Source organism: Rana temporaria, chromosome 3, assembly GCF_905171775.1.
Source record: "Rana temporaria chromosome 3, aRanTem1.1, whole genome shotgun sequence".
Classification (NCBI taxonomy): domain Eukaryota; kingdom Metazoa; phylum Chordata; class Amphibia; order Anura; family Ranidae; genus Rana; species Rana temporaria.
In genome coordinates this window covers 236255861-236283662 of record NC_053491.1, presented here as the reverse complement: position 1 = coordinate 236283662, position 27802 = coordinate 236255861, and the positions used below count along the sequence as shown (strand labels likewise).

The 27802-nt window shown below is 40.8% G+C and overlaps 1 protein-coding gene across 1 annotated transcript; it reads left to right on the top strand.

Moving 5' to 3' along the window:
- The first annotated feature begins 236 nt into the window (after positions 1 to 236).
- Positions 237 to 26708, top strand: LOC120932242. Its single transcript, XM_040344491.1, has 10 exons — positions 237 to 345; positions 1947 to 1987; positions 5305 to 5370; positions 6408 to 6473; positions 9365 to 9418; positions 12123 to 12155; positions 17084 to 17155; positions 19301 to 19366; positions 24351 to 24528; positions 26547 to 26708. Exons 1-9 carry the CDS (start codon positions 297 to 299, stop codon positions 24516 to 24518), a joined length of 615 nt encoding a protein of 204 aa, XP_040200425.1. The 5' UTR covers positions 237 to 296; the 3' UTR covers positions 24519 to 24528; positions 26547 to 26708.
- The last annotated feature ends 1094 nt before the right edge of the window (positions 26709 to 27802 follow it).

Sequence of the window (27802 nt, the reverse complement as noted above, 5' to 3'; positions counted from 1 at the left end):
TTGTTCAGTTTCATAATCATTGTGTATAAAAAGGAATGTTGGCTTAAATAATTAGATCCTACAAAATTAGAACAAATGTTCTCTGAATATACATATAAATGTCACAACATCCTGGTCATAGGATGCTGGAATTCTGACAATAATTAATTCCTTGCCAATCAACAAACAAGGAAGATGACAAGATCTGCCTTAAGCATCATTCTGGATGTATATAAAGGGGATGGTGAATGCTTTAGACTTCAGAAAGCAATTAAATTCTAATAAGTTTAATAGCTTTACACACATTTTGCGCCATCATGAAGATTGCTGTGATTTTCCTTCTTTTGGGCATCTCCAGCTTTATTGGTAAGAGCAGCTCTTGACAATGTATCTTTTAATATATTAATATTTGAAAAAGATGGAAACCCTAAATCAATGACAATCTGCTAAATCACTATGCATAGATTTTTATTTTATTGTTTGCACATGAGCACTGCTGAGTTCCTGCAGCTCATTTGATGCTACTGCCTGTCTGCAAGGATTCAACTATTGAATGCCATTTATCTAAATAAGTTTAATGGTAACAAAGGTAGAAGATGCCTTTGCAATGTACAGATCTGTCTATATTCCTCTTAAGAAGAGGCTGTGATAGGGAGACAATGTAGAAGCAGAACTGGGAAACAGGGACAGTCCATTGTTACCCTATAACAGTGTTTTAATGGAAACATCACCAGGTTTTATTTTAAAGAAAGCCAAGCTGAAAAAAAATATTACTTTTGAAATTACTTCAACATGATAAAGCTTGTATGAGAGTTTAGTGACTGGGTTAACATATAGGTCAATACAAATGTTTTCAAATCTATGTATAGTATTACAAACAATGCATGTATTCCAGCTGTTCTCAAAGATCACAGGTCAAAAACTAATAAGGGAGTATAACTATATGAATTATGGTTTTGGTCTAATGCTTAAAGTATATGTAAACCCTCACCTTGTAAAAGAACCTATTCAGTTTAAAATAGAAATGAAAGGCAAAACATTTGTGTATTCATACATATACATAAAATAAATAACTTTTTTCCCTTTTTTATAAGTGATCAAATACCCACTGAACTTCCCAATGTATGGCAGTGCAGGTGGGAGGGGGGCATGTCAGCACAAGTCAGATCATTGAAGGAGACCAGGCTGAGTTCTGAGCACCATGCTCTCACGCCTAGTGTGGTCATATTTTTTAATAGGAAAGCAGAGTGACTGGCAGGAACCCTGGGAATTTCACACACAAGAAGCAATATAAAAAGAACAGGATTCTTTTTAATACAAGTACATGGTACAGCAGGCACATATCATGAATATGAAATGTTGGGTTTACATTCTTTAACTGTACCTCAGGGTCTAAATACAAATAAGTTCATTACTGCGTATTAGCATTTAAAGCCTAAGTTTGATTAAAAATCGACACAAGAGTTATTACTTACTTTCAGTGAGATGTGTCCCTTGTGCTGCTGTGTCCTGGTTTAGAAGAAATCGTCCTACACCAATGCTTCCTCCACCCTTGCCGCCATAATCTGCTGGTGCAGCAGAGCTTAACTGAACTGAGGGAGATATGACAGGCACTCATCAAGAGTACCCGACTATGCTCATCCTTTCCACCTAGCTCCTCTATTCATAGAAGCCGTTACTATAGCTTCTATGAATGGAGGGGGTAAACCTTTAAAGCATTCCCTATCCTCCATTCATAGATCTTGTTTCATTTCTAAAATCTGGAATGCTTATTTAAATTATTACAGGTGTTTTTATATCACCATTAATTTATGATGTGCTTACATACTGTTCATTCACATCAGACAAGACACTATTTTACAAGCATAAATATATTAGGGCAAATTTAGGTTCCCAGTGCTGCAAGGCAGGTGTGCTAACCACTTTTTTCCCCACTATTAATACATCTTCCAATATTTCTTTTTTAGAAACAAGTAATGGTCTGCAATCTAAACTGAATCCGTTGCCAGTAAGAAACCTGTATATTATTGTGCTTTGGTTGTATAGTATATTGTATGGTTTTTATTTAGAGTGTTCACACTTAAAACTTCACGTATAACAGACCATTCATCTTCTTGAACTGAAGAATTGTCATTTACTGGGTGATTTCTAATTATTGCTCATAAGAATTTAGTATTAAATACTTAAAGCAGAAGTAAACCCATCCATCTAATTATTTCAAAAAGGTTACATTGTAACCCTCCGATTGGTTGTGCTCTCAGACCATCAAACCATCCAATGGCTGGTGTCATAACTGATCACATGTGCAGCATCATGGCAATTGTAAATTAAACAGTGGTCAAGATAGCAGCTTCCTTGGCTGAAAACAATCAGAGGCTTTACTTCCACTTTAAGTAAGTTTCTTGGTTTTCTGATGTTCCACCAGACAAACCCAAGATTCCCATGTAAAAGCTGACATTCTGAAAGCTAGTATTTGCATCCCCTTAAGCATGCCCCCCAACATTACATTAGAAGATGTACTAGAGTAATTTTTATTAAATACACCGTAATTAAACCTAATATCAATATTTGCCTCAAGTATTGTTCAAGCATGTGTTCAGGGTGTAACATGTAATATGTTAATGTTGCATCAAGTCCTGCACCTCCCAGACCAACCCCCCTCCCCCATCCCTCATTGTGACAGTGAGTGTGGGTTTTTCTCCCTGCACTCGCTGTCAGAATTAAAAAAAAATGCATCCTCTCTGGGCTCTTCCCAATAATACATGAACGTAAAAAAACTTGAACCTTTAGAACCACTTTGACTTATCCTCTAATATTGTCCAGCTGATCAATAAGTTCTTTGTGCCTTGCCCTCCAGCACTGTTGTTGCCATACTGCAAAATTCAATAGTGTAGCTACTGTAAGATACCGCAGTGTTCACAAATAGACTTTTACATTGTAAAGTTACTAAAATAATTTTTTCATCTGTGCACTTATCAGTTGCTCCTTCTAATTAATTTGCCAGGATTCTGCGATTGCAGAGACAAATATTGTTGTAAAAAGCCACTCTTACCTCAGCATCTTCTTCTCCCTACCATAAGTGTTCAGGGAATTTTTCTTATAGTGGCTTTGACTGACAGGAAAGTAAAAAAAAAAAACATATATATTGTATCTATGGGTAGGATCAAAACTATTAATGCTCTTAAAATCATATTATAGAGGAAGTGGGTGATCAGTTATTTTACTTATTTATATGGTTAAGATGTATATAAAGTTTAGAAGCATGTGGCACTGCTTGAGGTATTGTCATTAAAGTATATCGAAACCCAGGAACAAAAGTATAATATAATATAATTTGTTTAAAAGTATAATATATTCCAGTCCTAAGATGTGGTGGATGTATTACTTTTTTTAGGCTAGGTACAGAAATAAATACTTTTAGTTCCTACTAGATATCTAGAGTCCTTAAAGTGTTTGTAAAGTAAACATTGCTGTCCTCACCTGAGCCATTTTTTTCACTGGTCTTCAGTCCCCGGCACTGGCATCTTAACTGTAGGCAGTTAGCTGTGACTCCTTGTGGTTTCACGGCTGGCTACCAACTGTGCAATGTGTAAGCTGCACTGTGCTTTGTCGCAGTCTTCTGGGACCTCGGAATTGTCCTAAAATGTGGTGGGCAGGGTGAGGGTGGGAGAATTCAGCTTGTCCCCCCCAAGCAATTGCACGGAGCAGAAGTTGGAGCAGGTATCTGCCAAAAACCAGGTTGCCACCCCCCCCGCAAAAAAAAAAATGTGCCACATGTCAGAGAAGTTGGGGGGTGGGAGCAGGAGGAAGAGCACAATTTTCTCTTTTGGGTGAAGTTCTGCTTTAGGCTAAGTTTACACTGGCATTAAAAGCAAGCATTTGAGAGGTGTTAAAAATGCCCCTCAAATGCCTATGCAAATGATCCAATGGGACAGCACACAGTGCTGTTCACATTATCAAAGCATGAAGCGTTAGCATTGGGTCGAGTCAGGTGGCATTTGAAGCCTTTCAATGCCTCCAATTCAAGTCTATAGTAATGCTTGGCCAATGTTCTAGGAGGCCTTTGGGCCACGGTTGCGGTGTGTTCAAATTAATTCATTTCATGTAATGTCACTTTCCATTGTGGAGCAGTTTCTACACGCATTAATGCTCATCAAATGCTTCAAACTTGCGCATAGGGAGCGTTTTTAACTCGTTATTAATGCTTCTAAAATGCTAATCTAACGTCCATACTAAAACTCATTGATGCCAGTTTAACGCACATACTAAAACTCATTGACGCCAGACTAACACCCATACTAAAGCTCATTAACGCTCTAACGCCCATCCTAACCATATAGGAGAATTTGTGAAGCGTTAGAAATTTAGTCAAGTATGAACAGGCCCTTAAAGTGATACTAAAGTCTCAGTTTTTTTTATCTAAATAACAAACATGTTATACTTACCTGCTCTGTGCAGTAGTTTTGCACAGAGCAGCCCCAATCCTCTTCTTCTCCTGTCACTCACTGGCACTTCTGGCCCCTCCCTCTGCCAAGTGTCCCCACAGCAAGTAGGTTTCTATGGGGGCCCCCAAGCTGAGCCGTTGGTATGTGTGTCCTCGCCCCCTCTCTCCTCATTGGCTCACTGACTTTAATTGACAGCAGCGGGAGCCAATGCCGCTGCACTGCCATCTCAGCTAATGAGAAGGGAAAGTCCCTAGATGCATTAAAGGGGTTGTAAAGGTTTATTTTTTAAATAACAAACATGTCATACTTGCCTCCACTGTGCAGCTCGTTTTGCACAGAGTGGCCAGAATCCTGCTGTTCTGGGGTCCCACGGCCACTCTCGTGGCGGCTCTCGCAGCTCCTCCCCGCAATAGCTGACCCCCTCTGGGAAGCTCTCTCCTGAGGGGGGTAGTTTGCAGGTGCGCTCTCGTGTCATACAATCGGCGTCCATAGACGCTGAGTGTATGACTCGGTCCTGCCCCCCAGGCCATATCATTGGATTTGATTGACAGCAGCAGAAGCCAATGGGTGCGCTGCTATCAATCTATCTAATCAACGGTGAGACTCTGTGGAGAAGAGGTTGCCGGAGTACGCGCATAGCAGGTGAACGGGCTCAGGTAAGTAAGACGGGGGGCCTGGGGGGATGCATAGGATGCATTAAGGTGAAAAAACACAAACCTTTACATCCCCTTTAAGATAGAAAACATTCTGACTTTACAACCACTTTAAGGCTTCCTGTGAATTTAACTGAAATCTCAAACAATGTTTTCAGCCCTCTGAGTTATCTTTTATTTTTGTGTTTTTATTTGTTTCCCTTACTTTGTTTACAATTTGTTCTCAGAAAGATAAGGCTCAGATCTATGTCCGTTGCGTGGAGGCAGCTGTGGAAAAAGCTGAACATTTGAAGGTAAATTTAAATAAAATGTTTTGAAATATTATATATTAAATAGAAAGCACTGTTTTCCATGTATTTACCAAACCATATGGCACTTGTGCCATTCATTTAGAATGACACATCAATGCACAATGACAACTGATAGTGACACAACACAGTGGGCCACAAGAGTTTTGAAGAGGGAGCTTCATGTTGCCCATTCCAGTCTCTCTTCCTGTAAGTCTGTGGTTTTGCACTTGCCTCAATAGGGCAATAGAACATTTCCTAATGACTTTCCCTTGTGATGGTGCATACAAACCACAGCTGCTTATTGTATCTTAGGCATTAGCCATGGGTGGAGTGCTGCCTTTAGAAAAACTTGGAATTGAATGTTGTCCTGCATATAATACAATGTGAACAATCTATAAGAACCTATGCACATGAACATTGGTTCAGATCAGAATGCTTCCCTTTCCATGCCAGTCAATGGGAATGCAAAAGCAGCTTGATGCTGGTTAAAATACCCATGTATAGACTCGTTGCTGCCTGACTTCATAAACTAAAATGCAAATGAAAAATGGCCTGGTGATATATGTTGTACATACATTGTTTTCAGTGAGGATTTCAATTATTTGGTACTCTTTATGCAGACATACCCTTCCTTTTGCAAACTCCACTGGGTATTCAAATGACTGAGTATTGGTAGGATGATGCACACCATTGTGGGCATATTGGGGTTTGACTTGATGAGAAGCTTACTTGAATTAATGCCTTCAAGATGTATGTTCACTTTGCATAGTGAATGTTCAAAAAAAAGGTCTATGTCCACTTTGAATATACTATCAAGTAAAATAAAAAAATAAACAGGGTTTCATTTTTGCTGGCAGAGGGCTGGTTGATTGAAGCAAAAACGATTTCACCTTATTTACTAAGCTCAGAGAATACGCTTTTGTAAAATCAAACTAGATAGCTAGATAGATTTGGACTAACATCTTCAAAAAGTATGCCCTGTATACCCAATATACAGCATGTGTTTACTAGATTATTTTAAATGTGTGTACTTTTTGCAGAAATGTCCTGAACCAGAAAGGAAAACAAGAGAAGTATGCCTAGCAGAAGACCTAATACATACCTTGGTAATTTAGATTATTTTTATTTTTGTTAATTTTTTATTTAAACTATAAGGCTTGATTCACATATGTGCAGGTGAGGAATCCATGCATTATTGAATACGTTCCTAACCCGCAGGCAAAGCATGCTGTGAGTTAGGAAACGTGCGGAGGTGCAATTAATTTTTAATGTCACGCTCAAGCATCAAAAAGTGCAGTGCATTTTTAGGTGCAGAAAAGGATTGGGGGCTTTTTCCCTGCGTTTCCTGCAGGTACAGCATCTGATTCAAATGAATGGGCTGCTGTGCCCAGGCAAACAGGACCCATACAAGTGTGAACCTAGCCTTAGGGTTCCATTTAAATGTAACATTTCTGTTCGGTGTGGTTGGTGATATTTCCCATCAGAATAAATAGCTCCATTCAAGTTCCAAAGCAAATGAAAAGCCAAATGATAGTTTAATGCTTCCCTAATGGATTTATCATCCTTAAAGGGTCACTAAAGGATTTTTTTTTTGCTGAAATGACAGGGTATAGAGACATAAAAGTTAACTGATTCCTTTTAAAAATGATTACAAATAGATAAAAATCAATCCTATAATGTGCCTGCAGGTTAGTTTCACTTTTAAACTGGTTTCATGTTCCTGTGAACTAGAGAGACACACAGAACAAAAACAAACAAATCCAGGGCAGTGTTTTGTTTTTAAAATGAATCTGATTGGTTCTGTTAAGTTTTAGACACACAGTAATGACAGCTTAGACCACCGTGAAAAGCTCCCAGTACTGTGGTTATAAGGAAACAGGCAACCAGGAAGTGTGGAGATCACAGCAGAATTACAGCAACTTCAAAGCAAAAACTAACAATAAGGACATGAAACCAGTACTGCAGTAAGGTAAAGGAAGCTATTTAAATAGCTAAAAAAATTCCTTTAGTGATCCTTTAAGGCAGAATCTATCTTTGAGAAAGTGATCTTGTTTTTTTGACTTGCAAGAGGAGATCTTTGCCAAAAAATAGGGTAATTTGACCAAAAACTAAAATTTGACCTTTAATTCAATAAATAAGATATTTTTAAAGAAGCAACAACTATCTAATAAATGGTATGAGGCCTCGTACACACGACCGAACATGTCTGCTGAAACTGGTCCGCGGACTAGTTTCCACAGTCATGTCCGACCGTGTGTAGGGCCTAGCGGACCGGATTCCTGGCCGAGCGAACAGGTTTCCAGCGGACAAAAGTTTCTTAGCATGCTAAGAAACTTGTCCGCTGGAACCATGTCCGCCGGACATGTCCGATGGTCAGTATGACTCATCGGACATGTCCGCTGGTTATGACGTATAACCAGCGGCCCGAAATCCCGCACATGCGTCGAATTGATTAGACGCATGCGTGGAAGCATTTAACTTCCGCGTCAGAGAACGTTGGTGTCGTATACGTCACCGCATTCTCTGTCCGCGGGGATTTTGGTCTGATGGTGTGTACACACATTAGACCAAAACCTCCCAGCAGACATGTCCGATGAAAACTGACCGTTTTCATTGGACATGTCTGGCCGTGTGTACAAGGCCTTACAGTTAAACCTTGGATTGCGAGTAACTTGGTCTGTGAGTGTTTTACAAGACGAGCAACACTTTTTCTTGATAAACGAGTGAGGCCTTGAATTATGAGTAGTGTCATGTTACAATTGATAATTAAAGAGAAGTGAGGCACCTCTAAGTGTAGCAATATGGTTGCATTTAATGAAGTTACAACATTTTACTTGGGATCCGACTTGTGACACTCCAAGTCACGTGACATTTGAAATCCCATTTTAGTCAAGTAGAGCTGTCTTAATTAGCACTACTGAAGTTGCTCCGATTTTAGAAACGGTTCCTGTGCTACTTCAAGGCGATTTCTATACAATTTGTGCCCATAGATTTTAATGGACAGTGTCTCGAAGTTGCCTCGAAGTCACATTTCTATAATCTTTTTATACGAACTATAGACTGAAGGACTTATGAATAAAGTGTTGTAGAATGAATCATCTGAGTTTTCCATTGTTTCTTATAGAAAAATTTGCTTTGATATAGAAGTGCTTTGGATTACAAGCACGTTTCCGGAACAAATTATGCTCGCAATCTAAGATTTTACTGTAGTTTAATAAAACATATGATTTTAAGAACCACGTGGAGCTCATTCTAACACTAATATAACTAAAATAATGCATATTGTTTAAGTGTTAAGGGCCAGTTCACACCATAGCAAGTCAATCCAGGTGCGTTCCAGGTGCTGTTTATCATGCGCGTTTTTGATGCGTTTTTGGTAAGTTTTTGATGCAGTCCAGTGCCTTTTTTCACCCCTCTTTTTTTTATTAACCTTAACAAGGACAAGTGTGTTCCAGTGCGTTTTTGGTGGACTTAGGTGCATTCCGGTGCATTCCAGTGTGAACTATGCCATTGAAAACCATATAACCTACTTTCTATTCGTTTCTGATGCAGAAAAAAATGCACTGGACTGCATCTGGTGTGAACTTGCCCTAAAGAAGATGGAAAGGCCATCTACTAACCAGGTTTTATATGTTGCCTGCCCCTGCATTAGTAATGCTCCATACACCTTATTCTCTAAAGAGGACCAAAGCTGTGAAGACTGTGTCCAAAAAAAGGCAAGCAGAGAACAAAAGACTATTCACTCGTATTGCAAGTTGTCTCTAAGCTTAGGCAAAGGCTATTTCAACTGCTATCCTTATATGAAATTCCATCCAAATGTACATTTTTAGAGTACTGCTTAAGCATCATTTCCATTTCTAGATGCTCCCTATAACATAGCAAATATTTACTTTTGAGTTCAGATCCAGTTTAAATATGTTTTCAAAACTTGTAAGTGTCACAATGTATAGTATATCTTTTTAAGCATGCACTTTGTATATATTTTTATTTTTTTCAGAAATTGCTAGCCATGGATCTTGGTTGTACACTGAATGATGTCTTTGAACTACTGGTATAACTAACTGGATTTGGTTTGATCAACTTTCAACATGATTTAATTTGAGTTTTTTGTGCCCTTCTACATCTTCACTTAGACTGGGATCACACCTAAGATGGATCCGTCGCACAGCAGGGTCCGGGGCGTCCTGGTTCACCTTGTCAGGTCCAATTTCAGCCCGTATTTTGGGCTGAATTCGGACCTGAAATGGACCAAAAAAGGCACATGTTTTTCCTGCAAAACGCACCGGACCTGCTGCGGAGATATGTGAACCGGCTCCATAGAGAGCCAATCACATTCTCCTGCTATGCGAATTGGATGCAGGGAAAGCCGCATTCAATTCGCATAGGTGTGAACCCAACCTTACAAGCCAATTTCTTAACACGCCCATATCAATTCTTAAGAAAAAAGAAAGGCTTCTGGCACATTCATAAAGCACAGCTACATATTGTACAAATGTATTTTTGGATATCCTTGCCTGTGTACTCATCCACCAATTGTTGACATTGGGAAGGCAAAAAATAACATAATCAAAGTATACAGGATGTGTCTAATAAGACCTTTTCTTCAGTCCCACTGTAGCTCCCCTTCCCTACATCTGTCAGCAATTCTCAGCTGTCATATAAAAGCCAGGAGTTGCTGTATGAATATGGCATATGATACAGATGTTGCTGTCAAAAACAGACCTTCTGGCACAGTTTTTAAGAACACTGTTCAGATCTGAGATGGAGATACAAAGGGGTAGATATACTAAAACTGGGGGAGTGCAAAATCTGGTTCAGCTCTGCACAGGGCCGCCATCAGGGGGGTACAGGCATTACACCTGTAAGGGGCCCGGAGGTCCCCAGGGGCCCGGATGGCAACCCCCTTTAAAAAAAAAAAAAAAAAAAAAATTTTTTTTTTTTTTTTAGGGGCCAATTTTTTTTTTAGAGGTCCGGAGGTCCCCAGGGGCCCGGAGGCCCCGGATGGCAACCCCCCTTTTTTTATTTATTTTTTATAAAAAAATATTTTATTTATATATTTTTATTTTATTTTTTAATAAAGGGCCATTTTTTTTTTTTTTTAGAGGTCCGGAGGTCCCCATATATATAATATTATTATTATTATTATTATTATTAAAGGGCCCAGAGGTCCCCAGGGCCCCGGGTGGCAACCCCCCTTTTTTTATAAAAAAATTATATATATTTTTATATATATATATATATATATATATATATATATATATATTTTTTTTTTGTCTTTATATATTTTTTTATAGGGCCCCGGATGGCAACCCCCCTTTTTTAATAAAAAAATTATATATTTTTTATATATATTTTTTTATATATATATTTTTTTGTCTTTATATATTTTTTTATATATATATATATATATATATATATATATATATATATATATATATATATATATATATATATATATATATATATATATATATATATATATATATATAATTAAAGGGCTCAGAGGTCCCCAGGGCCCCATGTGTGGCAAATCCCCCTTTTTTTTATAAATGTTTATTTTTTTATTTATATATATATTATTTTTTTTTTATTTTTTTTATTAAAGGGCCCTGAGGTCCCCAGATGGCAACCCCCCCTTTTTTTCATAAATGTTTATTTTAATATATATATATATATATATATATATATATATATATATATATATATATATATATTTTTTTTTTTTTTTTATTATTATTATTAAAGGGCCCAGAGGTTTCTTTTTTTCATTTTTATTAAAGGGCCCAGAGGTCCCGGATGGCAACCCCCCTTTTTTTGTAATTTCTTTATATATATATATATATATATACACATACACACACACACAAACATTTATATATATTATTAAAGGGCCCAGAGGTCCCCAGATGGCAACCCCCTTTTTAAAAAAAATATATATTTTTTTTATATATCTTTTTTATTTTTATTAAAGGGCCCAGAGGTCCCCAGATGGCTACCCCCTTTTTTATATATTTTTTTCTTTATTTCTTCTTTTTTGTGTAAAGGGCCCCCCCGCGTCTCAATCCGCGGCAGCCCCCACCCCCCGCTTCTCAATTTCAGGCGGCAGCACCCCCCCCCCGGTTCTCTGCTCCAGGGGGCCCGTGCCTGAAGCTGTGTAAGGGGCCCCATAATTCCTGATGGCGGCCCTGGCTCTGCACAGAAACCAATCAGCTTGCAGGGTTTTTTTTTCTGGTCAAAGTTTAATTGAACAAGCTGAAGTTAGAAGATGATTGGCTACCATGCACAGCTACACCAATTTCTGCACTCTCCAGTTTTAGTAAATCACCCCAACGTAACTTCAAATCGAAGGATAAACCCAAGTAAACAGTGACAAGTAAAAAAATTGTGTTTTTATTTGATATGTTCCTTTATAGCCTTGTATTAGCCCTTAGCTTCCCCTTTCAACCCTACCAAGTTCCTTCTTTTCCTTCTACCCTTTTCTTCTGTTTTCCAGTTGATTTTTTTCCATTTCTATTTTTCTAACCTTTAACGTAATTTTTTTTGTTTTTATTCTTTGTGTTCATAATAGAAAAACACAACCAACTAGGAAACTTTTGTTTTTATTCCTTTTGTTCATTAATACAAACAACAAAAACAAAAACACAGCTAGCTAGAATATTCTAAAACTACCCTAAATAATATTGTTTCTTTGCAACCACGAAAACACCAGGTGTGTTCTGAATATAGAATCACTATGTGCTTTCTTTTTTTTCCAGGAACTTCCACTTGATGCTCTAAACTTGTTAAAGGTAACTTTGTATTCATCTCAATGACAAATGTAAATCATGTAAAAAGGGGTTCTCATAATGCAAACAAAGAAAATGTTTTTGTTTATCCTTGGAAGAAAACTTCTTATTTAAATGCGAGTTACCTGGCTGTCATGCTGATCCACCAGCTTTATTACCTATGAAGACTGACTAAGAACATGTATGCAGATGAGGAGTTCTGCCTTCAATCTAACTTTCTAATCTGGGTGCTTGTTCTGGGTCAGTGATTTATAAAGTATTAAATCTACAGAAAGACAGGGAAATTGTATTTTCAGAAAGGGCTCAGTATTGACAGCCTACATATATATCCAAGCACAGGTTTATTTTAAATGTTAAAGTTCTACTTAGTTAGAAGAAAGTTATATGGCAGGAACAACACAATTCTAAAATTGGATTTTATTTCTATTACAAGGCCGCTATTACATCCAAGATTCTTTTATGTGTTTCCTCTGTATACATTTTCCCTACATTGACATATAGATCAAAAGTGACAGGTGTTGGGATAAACCAAGTACATTCACAGGGGTTCTCTTAACTTCATTAAAATTCTTTAAAGTGGATGTAAACCCACTCTCATCAATTATAAACTACTGCCATAGTGCTGAACTATAAGGCTATACATGCCTTCTACATGCATCCTTACCTGTCAAATGTGTCCCTTTTATCAGTTAGAAGCCCCCAAAAACAGCAGATTCAGTGGGTGGGTCTGTTATCGGCGTTTGGTGGGCGGAGTCATGATGTCAGTAGACTCCCTGTCCACCTCTACACTCCCCTTGGCCAGAGCGTGCACAGAGAGGCAAAGCGCGTTCTTGGTAAAAACAGAGCGCGCTCACGGCCCCCTGTCATTTCTGTACACACATCCCTCTCCAGTGACAGTCTGGGATGATCGGTGCGACGGAGGGTAAGCTGTGAGCACCGATCCTCCCTGCATGGCTTTTCATCATCTGCTTCTCTCCCTCCCGTGGCTTTCACCTGAAAAGCCTTGCAGGGGGGATCGGTGCTCACAGCTGACCCCCCCCTTTGCACCGATCATCCCTGACTGTCCTCAGTGTCTTGCTTCAGCGCCATGTCCTCCTCCGCCCCCCCTCGTCCATCTCCGTGTGTCCCTGCTGTGCCTTGTTCCTCCTCCGCCCCCCTCGTCCTGATCTATATGTCTACATCCCCCACCCGTGTGTTCACATTTTCTCGTGTGTTCACATTCCCCCCGTGTCTTCCTCCCCCTCCACCGTTTTCCCTCCCCTCTGTCTCCTCTCCCGAGGGCTGCGAGGGGGTGCGGGGCGAGCGGATAGATCTGTCAGGATGGAGAGCGGAGAAAGGAGCTGGTATGTCAATTACCAGCCCCTTTCTTTTCTGAACGGGACACATAGAGCTCGTTACCGATCGATGTGCGTCCTGTGATAACTGAGCAGAGTAACCTGTGTGTTACTATGCTCAGTTTATGAATGGAGGGGAGATGCTGTCTTCCCTTCATTCATCTTCTGTGCAGAGAAAAGGACAGGTGAATGAATGCCCTCTGTCCCTTTCTCTGTCTCAAATGGGAGATGCCAGGGGTCTCTGTTTAGACCCCTGGCATGTCACCAACACCCCAAACAGGGCTGATAAAGAAAATAAAGATCCAAAATTGAAAAAAAAAAAAAAGATAAAGAAATGATATTGAAAAAATAAAAAAATAAAACAACTGACACAACAACTGCGCCCCCATACTGACACAGTTCAGAGCCCCAAGACCGCTAACACCGACCACTACCCCACTGACACCGACCACTACCCCACTGACATCGTCCACTGACACCAACCACTACCCCACTGACATCGTCCACTGACACCGACCACTACCCCACTGGCACTGACCACTACCCCACTGACCACTGTCCCACTAACACCGACAACTACCCCACTGACACCAACCACTACCCCACTGACATCGTTCACTAACACCGACCACTACTCCACTGACACCAACCACTACCCCACTGACATCGTCCACTGATACCAGCCACTACCCACTATCCCACTGCCCCATTGACACCGACCACTACCCCACTGACCACTACCCCACTGACATTGTCCACTGACACTGACCACTACCCCACTGACATCGTCCACTGACACCGACCACTACCCCACTGACCACTGCCCCACTGCCACCGACAACTACCCCACTGACATCGTCCACTGACACCGACCACTACCCCACTGACACCGTCCACTGACACGAACCACTACCCCACTGACACCATCCACTGACACCGACCACTACCCCACTGACACTGTCCACTGACACCGACCACTACCCCACTGACATCGCCCACTGACACCAACCACTACCCCACTGACACCAACCACTACCCCACTGACATCGTCCACTACCCCACTGACATCGTCCACTGACACCAACCACTACCCCACTGACCACTGCCCCACTGACATCGTCCACTGACACTGACCTCTACCCCACTGACATCGTCCACTACCCCACTGACATCGTCCACTGACACCGACCACTGCCCCACTGACACTGACATCGTCCACTGATGCCGACCACTACCCCACTGACATCGTCCACTGACACCGACCACTACCCCACTGACATCGTCCACTGACACCGACCACTACCCCACCGACATCGTCCACTGACACCGACCACTACCCCACTGACATCGTCCACTGATATCGACCACTACCCGACTGACCACTGCCCCACTGACACCGACCACTGACACCATCCACTGACATCGACCACTACCCCATCCCCCCACCCCCTTTCCCAAAGCACTGTGAAAAATTATATTTAAAAAATAAATCCCCATCCTCTCATCAATAGTACAAAAATAAATTGTAAAAAAAATAATAAAAAAATGTAATTGTAAAAATTAATAATACAAAAAAAATCCACTGGTCCCTGTGTGAACAGGTGTCGGGACACAGTAGCTGCACAGGCACAGTTGCAGCTCCCAATATGATATCTGTGTGGGTGTGGATGCATGGCCCTGAATTCAGTGCGAGTTTGGGGACATGCACCGGCACTCACATGGATGTCATATTGGGAGCAACAAATGTATCCAGGAAGCTGTTGTGTCCCATTTGAATTCAATGGGAATGCCTGTACAGGGATGCATAAAACACCTGTGCAATCTCTACAGGGAAATTCATCAATATGCCCTGTGTGAACAAGGCCTTAAATGCATGTAAATGCAACTAAACATGCCTAAGCACGCCTAAACCTGCTTTTATTCTTTTGCTGCAAAAGCCATTTTTACATTTCATTGCACACATGATTAAAATAATTTCTGGCCCGAAATTTAGTTAAAACTCTCAAATACTATATATTTTTTACAGCAGAGGCCCAGGAGAATAAAATAGTGGTAGTGGCAATTTTTATGTCACGTAATATTTATGCAGCAGTTTATCGAGTGTAAATTTCATTAAATGATATACTAAAATAAACTTTTAGGGAACACAGACACAATATATTACCCAACTATGGTAAAGTTTAAAAGATGATATGTCAAGACTTAAAATTGTGCACAATTGAAATGGCAACAAACTTTGGTACCCTAAATCGTTCCATAGGCAATGCTTTAAGCACTCCCACAGGTCATCGGTTTAGTGTTAACTATGAATAATGGCTCTAGAATTATTTCTCCTCACTCCAGCTTGCACTGTGATATGTAACTTGTATACAGCAGTCTACGTCTTCATACATAAGTGTCCCAGGCTTGTGTGTTTATGTTCATAGGTGAATGCAGGTGGGGGCGGAGTGGACTAAAAGTCCCCTATGTAAAAAATGTTGTTGTGACAGGTTGTTTTTTGTTGCCCCCCCCCCCCCCTCATTGAAGCTAATACAGTGCAGGTTGTGCTCCATCACTTTCTTCCCTGGCCACAGCAGCTGACAAAAGTGACTGCCGAACACAGAAGTGATGCACATCGCTTCCGAGTTCTTACTAGGTAGGGAAGATCAGCTTAATTGATGTTCTTTGGACTCCCTGCCCTCTACCTAGAAGCACCAATCATGGAGTCCCCTTGGGGAAAGATGATGGGGGTGTGCATGCGAGGGTGCCAATGTACCGGGGGTGCATAGAAGCAATGAGGAGGCTGTACAATGAGCTTGTTAGGTTCACACTCTTTTCTGTCTGCTGTAGGAACATCTGAATGCAATAAAAAGTGACCTGGAAGTGAACTGTTTATACTTCCCAAATGGCTAAAGTAGGATTATCAGTATAAATGAGGCCTAAGTTTTGATTCTAACAGTTTATAAACACCTTCTTTTTCAGTACCATACAAGGGTGACAGACTGTCAAGATTCTGACCCAAAGAGAGTAAAAGGACAATTGTAAAGATACATTTTCCATAATGCCTATAGATACAGAAGTGAATGAGGGCATTCAAGTGCATAGGTTGGCCACAGTTTGTTGTAAATCCTTGTGTTTTTTTACCTTTAAAAAAAACTTTCTGTAGTGCTTCAGCCCCCCAGCCCCCCCCCCCCTCATTTTACTTACCTGAAAGCTGTAATCTTCTGACCAGGAATGAGCACACCCTGTTCTGGTTGGATAGATTGATAGCAGTGCAGCCATTGGCTCCAGCTGCTGTCAATCAAATCCAATGACGCAGTGCTGGGGGGCGGGGCCGAATCCTGCATTCTGTGTGAATGGACACAGATGCGGGAGTCGGGAGTGCGCCCGCACGGGTGTCCATCAAGGAGAGCGCTTCTCCAACATGGACACTCGATGCGGGGAGGTGCCACCAACGCAGCTGAGGGACTCCAGAAGAGGAGGACCGGGGCCTCTCTGCAAAACAAACTGCACGGTGGAAGTAAGTATGACATGTTTGTTATTTTTAAGCATATAAAGTATTTAAAATGTGATACATGGTACAGCAATTTTTAATAAGATATAACTTTTTTTTTTCAGTTGGGGAAGATTACAGAACTACTGAGTGTAATACAGGTGGACAAATTACTGATCAGCCTTACTCGGGTAGTGGTAAGTTAACTGTACAATACTACTGGATCTCAGTGAAGTGATCATGCATGCTTACATTTTTTAAAGTTTTTTTTAGGAGTAAAAAGTTATATGGCTATACACATTGCCAAACATTACACTACATTTATTGTAACCAACTGTAGATGAACATAAATACATTTTAGAGATAATTGTCTCCAGGAATGTCACCTAGGTATTTCCAATGTTCTTTTTAAAAAAATCGAAAATTTACCTAAAGTGGCTGATGTATGAAAAGTGTGATAACAGGAAAATATGTATTGCCCATAGCAACTAGAGAGGAATTTTGGTTCCCCTTTGAACCTGGACATGACAGTAGGCAGTCATGGCACTCACAAATGCTCTTGTTTCTTTTCATACATAATTTACATTGTGATGGGCAAAATCTGTAGGAAAGAAGAAGCAAGGCTCATCAACTTATGTTAACTGACGCTCTTGAAGCAACCCTAATGGGGCTGAACAATTTAGAGCAACTACCTTGGGTGCTGTGCTGAAACTTTGCTCTCAAGAAAAGCTCCTGGCACTGATGCTATTCAATACTCCCGAGTATGTGGAGCAGCATGTTTCCTACATGACCCTGTGGTTCCTTCCACCAACATTCATGTAAATGCAGGAAAAAAGTGTATAGGACAGTGATGGCAAACCTTGGCAGAAGTTTTGGAACAATATTTCCCATGATGCTCACTGCAGAGTGCATGAGAATCATGGGAAATGTAGTCCCAAAACATCTGGGGTGCCAAGGATCACATCACTGGTATAGGAGGTGTGGAACGTTGTAGCTGAGGGAGAGTTATATGGGCTGGGAGTTTTAGAAATAGGAGGTAATGGGATGGACACTTTATAGTTTTAGGATTAGGGAGGGATTGTAAGGCTGGCCATACATTTTACTATTTTCTTTCCTTCAACCAGGTTGAAGGAAATAAAATCACTTGATGGGGGAGTTTCTCCTGCTGCATTATTGTATTCTGACAGTGGGGGGTTTCCCTGCCGTCAGAATACAGTAATTACTGCTGCCAGCTATTGTCAGCGACAGTGATCATATGAAAAAGAAAAAACTGACAGTCTGGTTGTAAGGAAATCAATCAATAGATCTACTTTGGTACAACCAGCCTGCCCTTAGATGGATCGAAATGTGCCCGGTTCTGAATTTCAATCTATCTATGGGTGGACTAAGTTTGGAAAAGTGCTAATGTGATTAAGGCTCAGTGTTCCTTGCTCAATTCTGGCTCTGGGGCCTGGCTGTGTAAACGTACCCAAATAATTCCTCTTTCTCACAATACTCTTTGAAGCTCTTTTTTTTTTATTTAAACTTTATTTTATTTTATTTAGAAAGTATTTCAGCATATAATACAAAATACATTTTAAAATATTACATACCTCCTATGTTTAATTAACCACATTTGGCATGTAATTTTTTTTTTTGGAGGGGGAGCGGGTACCTGGTTTCTACAGGGACTTCCTGTCCCACTTCCGTTGTCATCTTCTAACCGCCTAGGAGACTCCTCCTCTCCCCCTAGGCAGCACCTCCCTCTCTGCAATCTTCTGGAACACGTCACAGGTCCCAAAAGATTGCCTGGCCACTAGGAGAGTGTAGCTCGACTCGCGCATGCGCAGTGCGTGCCTGGCCATGAACCTGCAAGCTGTCGCGGTCGGGTGCCCATAGTTGCTATGACGGCACCATGGAGAGGAGAGGAGAGAGGTCTCGGGTGGTCGCATAGATGGACCATGGGAAAGGTGAGTGTCTGTTTATTAAAAGTCAGCAGCTACACTTTTGTAGCTGCTGACTTTTAATAAACTGAAAAACAAGTGAAACTCAGATATTCAAACTATTTTACTAACTATGTAAGCAATGAATTTGCATCTCAGACAACACCAATTTACTGAAGCTACATGATGTATGAGACTTTGCTTATTTTTATACCACTTGTATTGTATCAAAAATTATATATATATATATATATATATATATATATATATATATATATATATATATATATATATATATATATATATATATATATATATATATATATATATATATATATATATATATATATATATATTTTTTTTTTTATTTTTTTTTGCATGATCTGTAAGAAACAATTGTACCATATTTGTATCTTTCAGGAAGCACTTTTGGCACAAATTGGCATTCTTCTGAAGGGAGAACTAATATCCCTAATTCAAACTTTGGTAAATATTTTAATTACTAGTTATACAGTATATGTAAAATAATTTCTACTCTCAGCTATGGTGCTTTGGTGCTGCTTATGTAATGTACTTGTATATAGAGTATATATAGAGTATATATTACATAAGCTATATTACATACAGTATCTATCTATCTATCTATCTATCTATCTATCTATCTATCTATCTATCTATCTATCTATCTATCTATCTATCTATCTATCTATCTGTCTATCTCTATATCTCTCTCTCTATATATATATATATATATATATATATATATATATATATATATATATATATATATATATATTGTTATTATTCATTTAGAAAGAACATTCCTGTCTGCTAAATCTTAGGGGCTTTCACATAAATAAGGGGCATATTTATAGATGAGAATGTATAAAGCTTTACATTACAGTATTATTCCATACCATGGCCTGTGATTTATGTCCCATTCATAAAATGCTGCCCACATTATACAGCCTATGGCAATTCAGAGCGTTCTCTCCCATTTCAACAGGTAAGATGACCAAACTTCACCTCTAGCGTTTTATTTCTGTAGCACTACCCCTGTAGGGGCCACTGGATAGGACAGGTCCTCTATTCTTTGCCTCAACCTTCTTAAGAACCTTAATCCCTCTGACACACCAGGTTGAATGTACAAACATACAATATGACAGGAAATCACTGAAAGTAATACTTCGTACCCAATAGTAGTGCTATATTAAAGTGGTTGTAAACCCTTACAGACTACTTTTTGCTACAGGTAAGCCTATAATAAGGCTTACCTGTAGCTACCCTGGATATCTCCTAAACCTGCACGATTTAGGAGATGTCCCCTGCATGTGCCAATATCATCGGCACATGTGCACTGAAGCAAACTAAAGCAATGGCACGTATGAGCCGTTGCTTCAGTGAGTGTGCCGTTACCGGTGGCTCCCACACGCATGCGCGGAAGTGATGTAATCACGGCTCCGGCCAATCACAGCGCCAGAGCCGCGATACCCGGAAGTAACCCCCGGGAGTGGCCGGTGCTGTGTACGGGCACTGCAGCAAGGGCTTTGATCTCAGGTGAGTATTACATAATGAGCTAGTAAGCTATGCATACTAGCTCATTATGCCTTTGTCTTGCAGGTGTTATTTTTTTTCAAAGTGGGTTTACAACCACTTTAAATAAAACAGGTACCAAACCAGGTAGTACAGGTAAACTTAATATATTGTCACTCAATATGCTTGGTAACAAGGCAAGTATTAAATAGATTAAAAATGGTAATAAAAAAAATAGCATACAACGTGATTAACAGTAAGAACTAGGATAAGATGGCATTTGGCAACCGGATCAGCAAAAAATAGTAGCAAGGCCACCTCAGGTTCAGTAGTGAGCAGCAGTAAATTTTATTCTACCGAGTGCTGGAACTTTACTGCATGTATGTCAGAAATGCTGGTGCTAGACTGACTAGGTATGCACTGTTCAAAATAAAAGGAGGATGGTATAGGGGGAAGGGGAACAAAGGGGACTTTGATCCAGTTAACCTGCATGCAGTATATGTACAGTAAAGGTACAGTATAGTCTTGTCACAGGTGCAAGGTAGATGTGGTTCAGATTTTGTAAAGGTTTAGTATAATGCAATACAGTGGTGACTGGTGCTCAAATTTTTGGGGGCAAACAAACTGAAAAATGCAGAGAAAAAAACCCTATCAATTGTAGCTTCACTGTGCCATCAAACACAGCCACTGAGCCCTCAAACGCAGCCACTGTGCCCATCAAAGGCAGCCACTCTACTACCAAACACAGCCACTGTGCCATTAAACGCAACCACTGTACCATCAAACGCAGCCACTGTGCCCATCAAATGCAGCCACTGTGCCAATCAAACGCTCCCACTATGCCCCATCAAATGCTCCCACTGTGCCCCCCGCCTCGGCGTCCAATCACAGCACCTGTTGTTTCAGCCAATCAGATGACGGGTAACAGATCCGAGCACCTGATTGGCTGAGAGGTAGTCCAGTGTTAGGAAAGCAAATAGTCATTCGCTTTTATAACACAGCTGGGTGAACAGCAAGCGCCAAGCATGATGCTCGCCTCGCTGTTTACCTTTTTTGATGCCTATTAGTGCCTATGGGTCTAATCAGGTGCTTCAAAAACACCCCTGCCTCTGTACTATAGGCGCCTGGTGCCCAAAAAGCCGCCGGGCACCTGAATAGGGGGTGGCAGCAGCGGCCATAGAAAGATTCATGCAATGCAGGGGGTGGAAGGAGAGAAGGGACGGCGCCTGTGCGCCGTTATGGACGCATCACCACTGATGCAATATAGGGTTGGTATAGATATAGTCTAGGCTTGGAATAAGTATGGTATAGAGTGCAGTGTGGGTGGGGTGTGGATTAGGTACACATATAGGTAGATTCACGTACATTGGTGTAACTTTAGGGCGGCCAAGCCTAGCCATTTTAGGCTACACCGCCGTAAATTAGTTAGGCTAGTAGTGATTCACAATCTACTTACCTGCTAATCTACGGCGGCGTAGCCTAAAACGAGCGGGCGTAAGGGCGCCTAATTCAAATTGCTTGGGGGCGTGTTGTATGGAAATGAGGCTTGACCTCACGTTTTTTGACGTTTTTTGACACTGCGCATGCGCCGGGCGACTACATTTCCCAGTGCGCATTGCGGCTAAGTACGCTGTACGGGCCTATTGATTTCAACGTGGACGTAAACGACGTAACTCCCAATTCGCGGACGACTTACGCAAACGACACAAAAATTTCGAACCTCGCGGCAGGAACGGCGGCCATACTTTAACATTGTTATTCCACCTCATAGGTGGAATAACTTTAGGCCGCCTAAGGCCTTACGGAAACGACGTAATTCGACGGCGTAGGCCTGGCGTACATTTGTGAATCGGCGTATCCCCTAATTTACATAATCTACGCCGGCCGCAATGGAAGCGCCACCTAGCGGTCAGCCAAAACATTGCAATCTAAGGTAGGATGGCTAAGGCAACACTGGCTCTTTGGTGTCTCTTATATACAGTAAAATATGACTGTATTACAACCATTAATCAAATTCTGTCCTGCCAACAATATTTGATGTGATTGGTGATGTGAGCAGAGAGAGAGAAAAAGAGAAGAAGTCGCATAGCACAAGCTTCAGCAAATGTGACTCTTCTACTCTCTTATCGCATGTCAGATGACTTGTAAAATCTGGGTGTAGCACATTACAGGGAACTCAGAATAAATTCAATGTAAAAGGTTCAGGACTGCTGCTCCCCTGCATTTGCAGTGAATCTACACAATATACGAAGATTGTGAATCATACACTTGTGGTCAGAATGTTTGCAGGTTAGCTTTTCCCCTGATCAGCTCACAAGAGTCACAAGAGCCGAGAGTTTGAAGGAATGAATAATCCAGCCCCCTTTCTATAAAAGGGTGACCTCATAGCATTCATATTGTTATTGTGTGTTGGATTGTTAGGGTGAGCTGACAATTCTGTATTTTTAACTCGTCTTTAACTAGTAGCCGACCAGCCACCGTCATTATACGGCGGCAGGTCGGCTCTCCTGGGCGAGAGCCCGTAGCTATACGTCCTATCGTATAGCCGCCACTAGGGGGCGCGTGCGCGCCGCCGGAGGCGCGCGCGCGCGCTCCCCGCTCGCCCCCGACTCCCGTGCGTGTGCCCGGCGGGCGCGATCGCCGCCGGGCACACGCGATCGCTCGGTACAGAGCGGGGAACGGGAGCTGTGTGTGTAAACACACAGCTCTCGTTCCTGTCAGCAGGGGAAATGCTGATTTTCTGTTCATACAATGTATGAACAGAAAATCAGTGTTTCCCCTAGTGAGGCCACCCCCCCCCCCACAGTAAGAACACACCCAGGCATACTTAACCCCTTCCCCGCCCCCTAGTGTTAACCCCTTCACTGCCAGTGGCATTTTTATAGTAATCTAATGCATTTTTATAGCACTGATCGCTATAAAAATGCCAATGGTCCCAAAAATGTGTCAAAAATGTCCGAAGTGTCCGCCATAATGTCACAATACCGAAAAAAAAATCGCTGATCGCCGCCATTACTAGTAAAAAAAATATTAATAAAAATGCCATAAAAATACCCCCTATTTTGTAAACGCTATAACTTTTGCGCAAACCAATCAATAAACGCTTATTGCGATTTTTTTTACGAAAAATATGTAGAAGAATACGTATCGGCCTAAACTGAGGAAAAAAAATGTTTTTTTATATATTTTTGGGGGATATTTATTACAGCAAAAAGTAAAAAATATTAATTTTTTTCAAAATTGTCGCTCTATTTTTGTTTATAGCGCAAAAAATAAAAAACGCAGAGGTGATCAAATACCACCAAAAGAAAGCTCTATTTGTGGGAAAAAAAGGACGCCAATTTTGTTTGGGAGCCACGTCGCACGACCGCGCAATTGTCTGTTAAAGCGACGCAGTCCCGAATCGCAAAAAGTACTCTGGTCTTTAGGCAGCAATATGTTCCGGGGGGTAAGTGGTTAAAATTGTGGCATTACTGTAATACATAGCTTCCATGACAGTACCCGAGTTCCCCCCACCATTTCTTTTGCAATAACTTGCTTAATAGCAGGATGAAGATGTTATCAGTCCCCCAACCCCCAAAGCACACACAAAAACACACAGACACACACAAACACACAAATATACACTATGGAAGCTGCTCGAAAGGTCAGTATATAATCTGTTGTAACTTTGTTTTTCATACAGGTATTTGTTTATTGGGTTTTATGGCATTACAGCCAGGGGGAGAAGAGCCGACCTTTACTGGAGTTTTGACAGGTAGTGGTATGTGATAATATGTAGCCATCACTAGCTGCCACTGTTTATTGTAAATGTGTTTTGAATTTTATTTTACTGCATTATGCCAGAATAAAAAGATTGACAGAAAATTTTGTAATTGTCTGTTTAAGAAAAAGTGCATTCTGTTAATGCGTTTTTTTTTTTTTGTTTTTGTTCAAGGGGAGTACAGTAAATATTCTTGTGCTCACTTTGCATAATACTTTAGGAGCAATTACTACCTCCCTTGTTGGTACTGTTCTGGGAGCCGTAACTGGACTTGTTGCAGTCCCACTCGGATTAGTTGGTTCTGTAGTGGGAGGCCTGGGAGGAATCCTAAACGTAGGTTAAGGTGATATAGGTAAGTAGTTATCTCAATATGTACATTTTACAAAGTGATAACAATACACATGGACTATGTGGTGCCCATTTTTATTTCCCTTGTTACTTTCCTGTAAAACAATTTGACTATATGTCTTTAGTACAATAAAAATAGACCAAACTGCTGTTTAGGAGGATCGCCATATATTAGGACAGTCTTCTTGGCAAAAATGAACAGTGATGTGCAATTTATAGAGAATCCACTCTCTTGAAAATGTACCCAATCTTCTCCCACAATTTGCAATTCTGGGTTATTATCCAACCAGTACTCTTTTCTGCCATATTTTGGAATTCATTTGGAATGAATAAATTTTAATGTTGCTAGTCCAGCACCATGGGCATATAAGTCAGTACCCTAAAGCAAGAGTGAAAACATCTCTCTACATGCAGCCCTGCATCACATGTTTGCTTTAATAGAGAGGCTCTAAAATGTGGAGACACCAGCAAGGTGCTTATGGGCATCATGATCATCCACTTTCTCAGTGCTGTAAGAGATGGCATGGAAATGTAGGGAATATGTTAATATGCAGCCTATTTTTTCCCATCTATTGAATCCTTTAAACTCTCCTGATCCCTATACCCCCTCTGTATCCATGAGGGGCAGAACAGCCCGATGACACCAATTTTGTGCTTTGAGGCTGGGTTCACACTACTACACTACTTTCATCCTACTTTGCTCTGTGTTCAATGTTTCCCTATGAGAGCGTCTTAACTGGTCCTACACAAGTCGGTCCGACTTTGAAAATGCTCCCTGTACTACTTTTGGTCCTACATTGATCCTACTTCAGGCCCATTGAATATCATTGAAGTCGGACCAAAGTAGTATCCTGTTCATGAAAGTAGGATGGATGTAGGACCAATGTAGGATAAATGTAGGACCAATGTAGCAGAGCAAAGTAGGATGAAAGTAGTGTAGTAGTGTGAACCCAGCCTGAGAGAGGAGCTTATTTTTTTTCACTCTCCTGTTGATCATTAAATGCCTCTGGGCTGGTAATTAGGGGGAAAGGGCCAAAGTACAATTGGTTTACCTAAATACCTGATGTGACTAATAGTTTCATTAAATAAATGTATTCATTAATTAACAAACAATAAATCATATCCACACATATTTAAACCAGGGAATAGATCATTAATTTAAAAAAGGCCAAAAGCACAAAACAAACAATGTATATAGGAAAAAGGATTCACTAAAGTACTTATTCGTCTCTGGAAGCACATATTTTGCAAAGTTTCTCACATTTTAATACTTGCTTTGCCATATTTTTTACTGTTTTAAATATAGACATTTTTAGATAAGATACACTACTACAATGTCTCTGCCTAACTGCTTAATAGCTGATGAGATATCAGTCACACAGGGATTGCTTTGATTTGAATGCTATATAGAAGGAGCAATGGAAACATGGATCCCTGGTTCATATTAGATGTCCTAAATTGGGTTTGGGGTGTTCTCTATTAGGCAACTCGCTCAAGTGAGGGGCCATGGTTGGGCCTTTGGAGTGCCATGTTCAGGAATAGTAAGAAGAGAAACACCACACCATTGTTATGATCCAGAAATGGTTTATTGGTCACAAACATTATGGAACACAGCTAACATATTTTTGGGGTTCAAAGTGCACCCTTCATAGGGGCTTAACAACTTTTTATAATAGTTGGAGTCTGGATGGAGGAATGATTGCCTGTAATTGAGATAAATAGGTGTATTTATAAAGCACTTACTGTGACATTCACTGCAGGCAAATCTTCCCTGTGCAGGAGTGACACATGTCATATTCACTGCTTTATAAATATACCTTTATATTTAGGTAATAAAATCTGCTCAGGTCACTGGTTTTGCATTTGCATCCTAGGATTCTGGAATGGGGGACCTTATATTGTTTGCTGAAGTCACCCTGCATAATTACATCTCTTTAATTAACTGACAGACATTCAATGTTTGACTTAAAACATTGTAACATATTTATTATTCCAAAGTAATGTTTTATGTATATCTTGCAGGTGCTGTCCGTCATTGGATTGTGTGGACACACTGATCTATTGCTTGAAATGAATTGCTCTACACATTCTGCTTTTACTTACTAATCAATTTACCATAAAGAAAATGATTTGCTGATTTCTTTCAAATATGTCTATTTTCAATAAATTATCTCTTAAACATCATCTAATGTGTTTCTGATTATTGCTAAAGGTTATGAAGATGAAAAATAAGATCTTGTAAAATCTGTTTTCTGTTTTGGCTCAAGGTAATGTACAGCAAAATGTGCGTTTTGCCAAGTATTACCATAACGCATGGCAATACACATACTGAGGTGCAGTGCATGGCAGTGCCATTTATTTATTTTGATTTTCTCCTTCTACAAAAGTGGAAAACGCACCTGCACTGCAGCACACCAATATGCACATCCCATTTGTTGCTTTGCTCTGCATTGAAAAAAAAGGTACATGTCTAAATTCCGTGTAGTAATGAGCTGTGCACAAAATGGCTGCCTTAATGCAATGCACTTTAAACTGGATGTAAACCCACTCTCATCAATTATAAACTACTGCCTTAGTGCTGAACTATAAGGCTATTCATGCCTTCTGCATGCATCCTTACCTGTCAAATGTGTCCCGTTTATCAGTTAGAAGCCCCCAAAAACAGCAGATTCAGTGGGTGGGTCTGTTATCGGCGCTTGGTGGGAAGAGTCATGATGTCAGCAGACTCCCTGCCCACCTCTACACTTCCCTTGGACAGAGCGTGCACAGAGAGGCAAATCGCGTTCTTGGTAAAAACAGAGCGCGCTGTCATTTCTGTACACACATCCATCTCCAGTGACAGTCTGGGATGATCGGTGCGACGGAGGGTAAGCTGTGAGCACCGATCCTCCCTGCATGGCTTTTCATCATCTGCTTCTCTCTCTCCCGTGGCTTTCACCTGAAAAGCCATGCAGGGGAGATCGGTACTCACAGCTGGACCCCCCCCCCCGCACCGATCATCCCTGACTGTCCTCAGTGTCCTTCATAGGAGGGAGGATGAGGAGGGTGGAGGAGGAGGAAGACACGGGGGGAATGTGAACACACTGGGGAATGTGAACACATGGGTGGGGGATGTAGACATATAGATCAGGACGAGGGGGGGTGGAGGAGGAAGACGACACAGCGGGGACACACGGAGAGGGACGAGGGGGGGCGGAGGAGGACACGGCGCTAAAGGAAGACACTGAGGAAAGTCAGGGATGTTCTTTTAGAAGACACTCCCAGAACCACCTATAGAC

Coding starts and splice junctions, on each gene's coding strand:
- LOC120932242 (XM_040344491.1), top strand. CDS start 297: ATGAAGATTGCTGTGATTTTCCTTCTTTTGGGCATCTCCAGCTTTATT. Junction 12,156..17,083: donor ATGCTCTAAACTTGTTAAAG/GTAACTTTGTAT, acceptor TTTTTTTTTCAG/TTGGGGAAGATTACAGAACT. Junction 17,156..19,300: donor TCAGCCTTACTCGGGTAGTG/GTAAGTTAACTG, acceptor TGTATCTTTCAG/GAAGCACTTTTGGCACAAAT.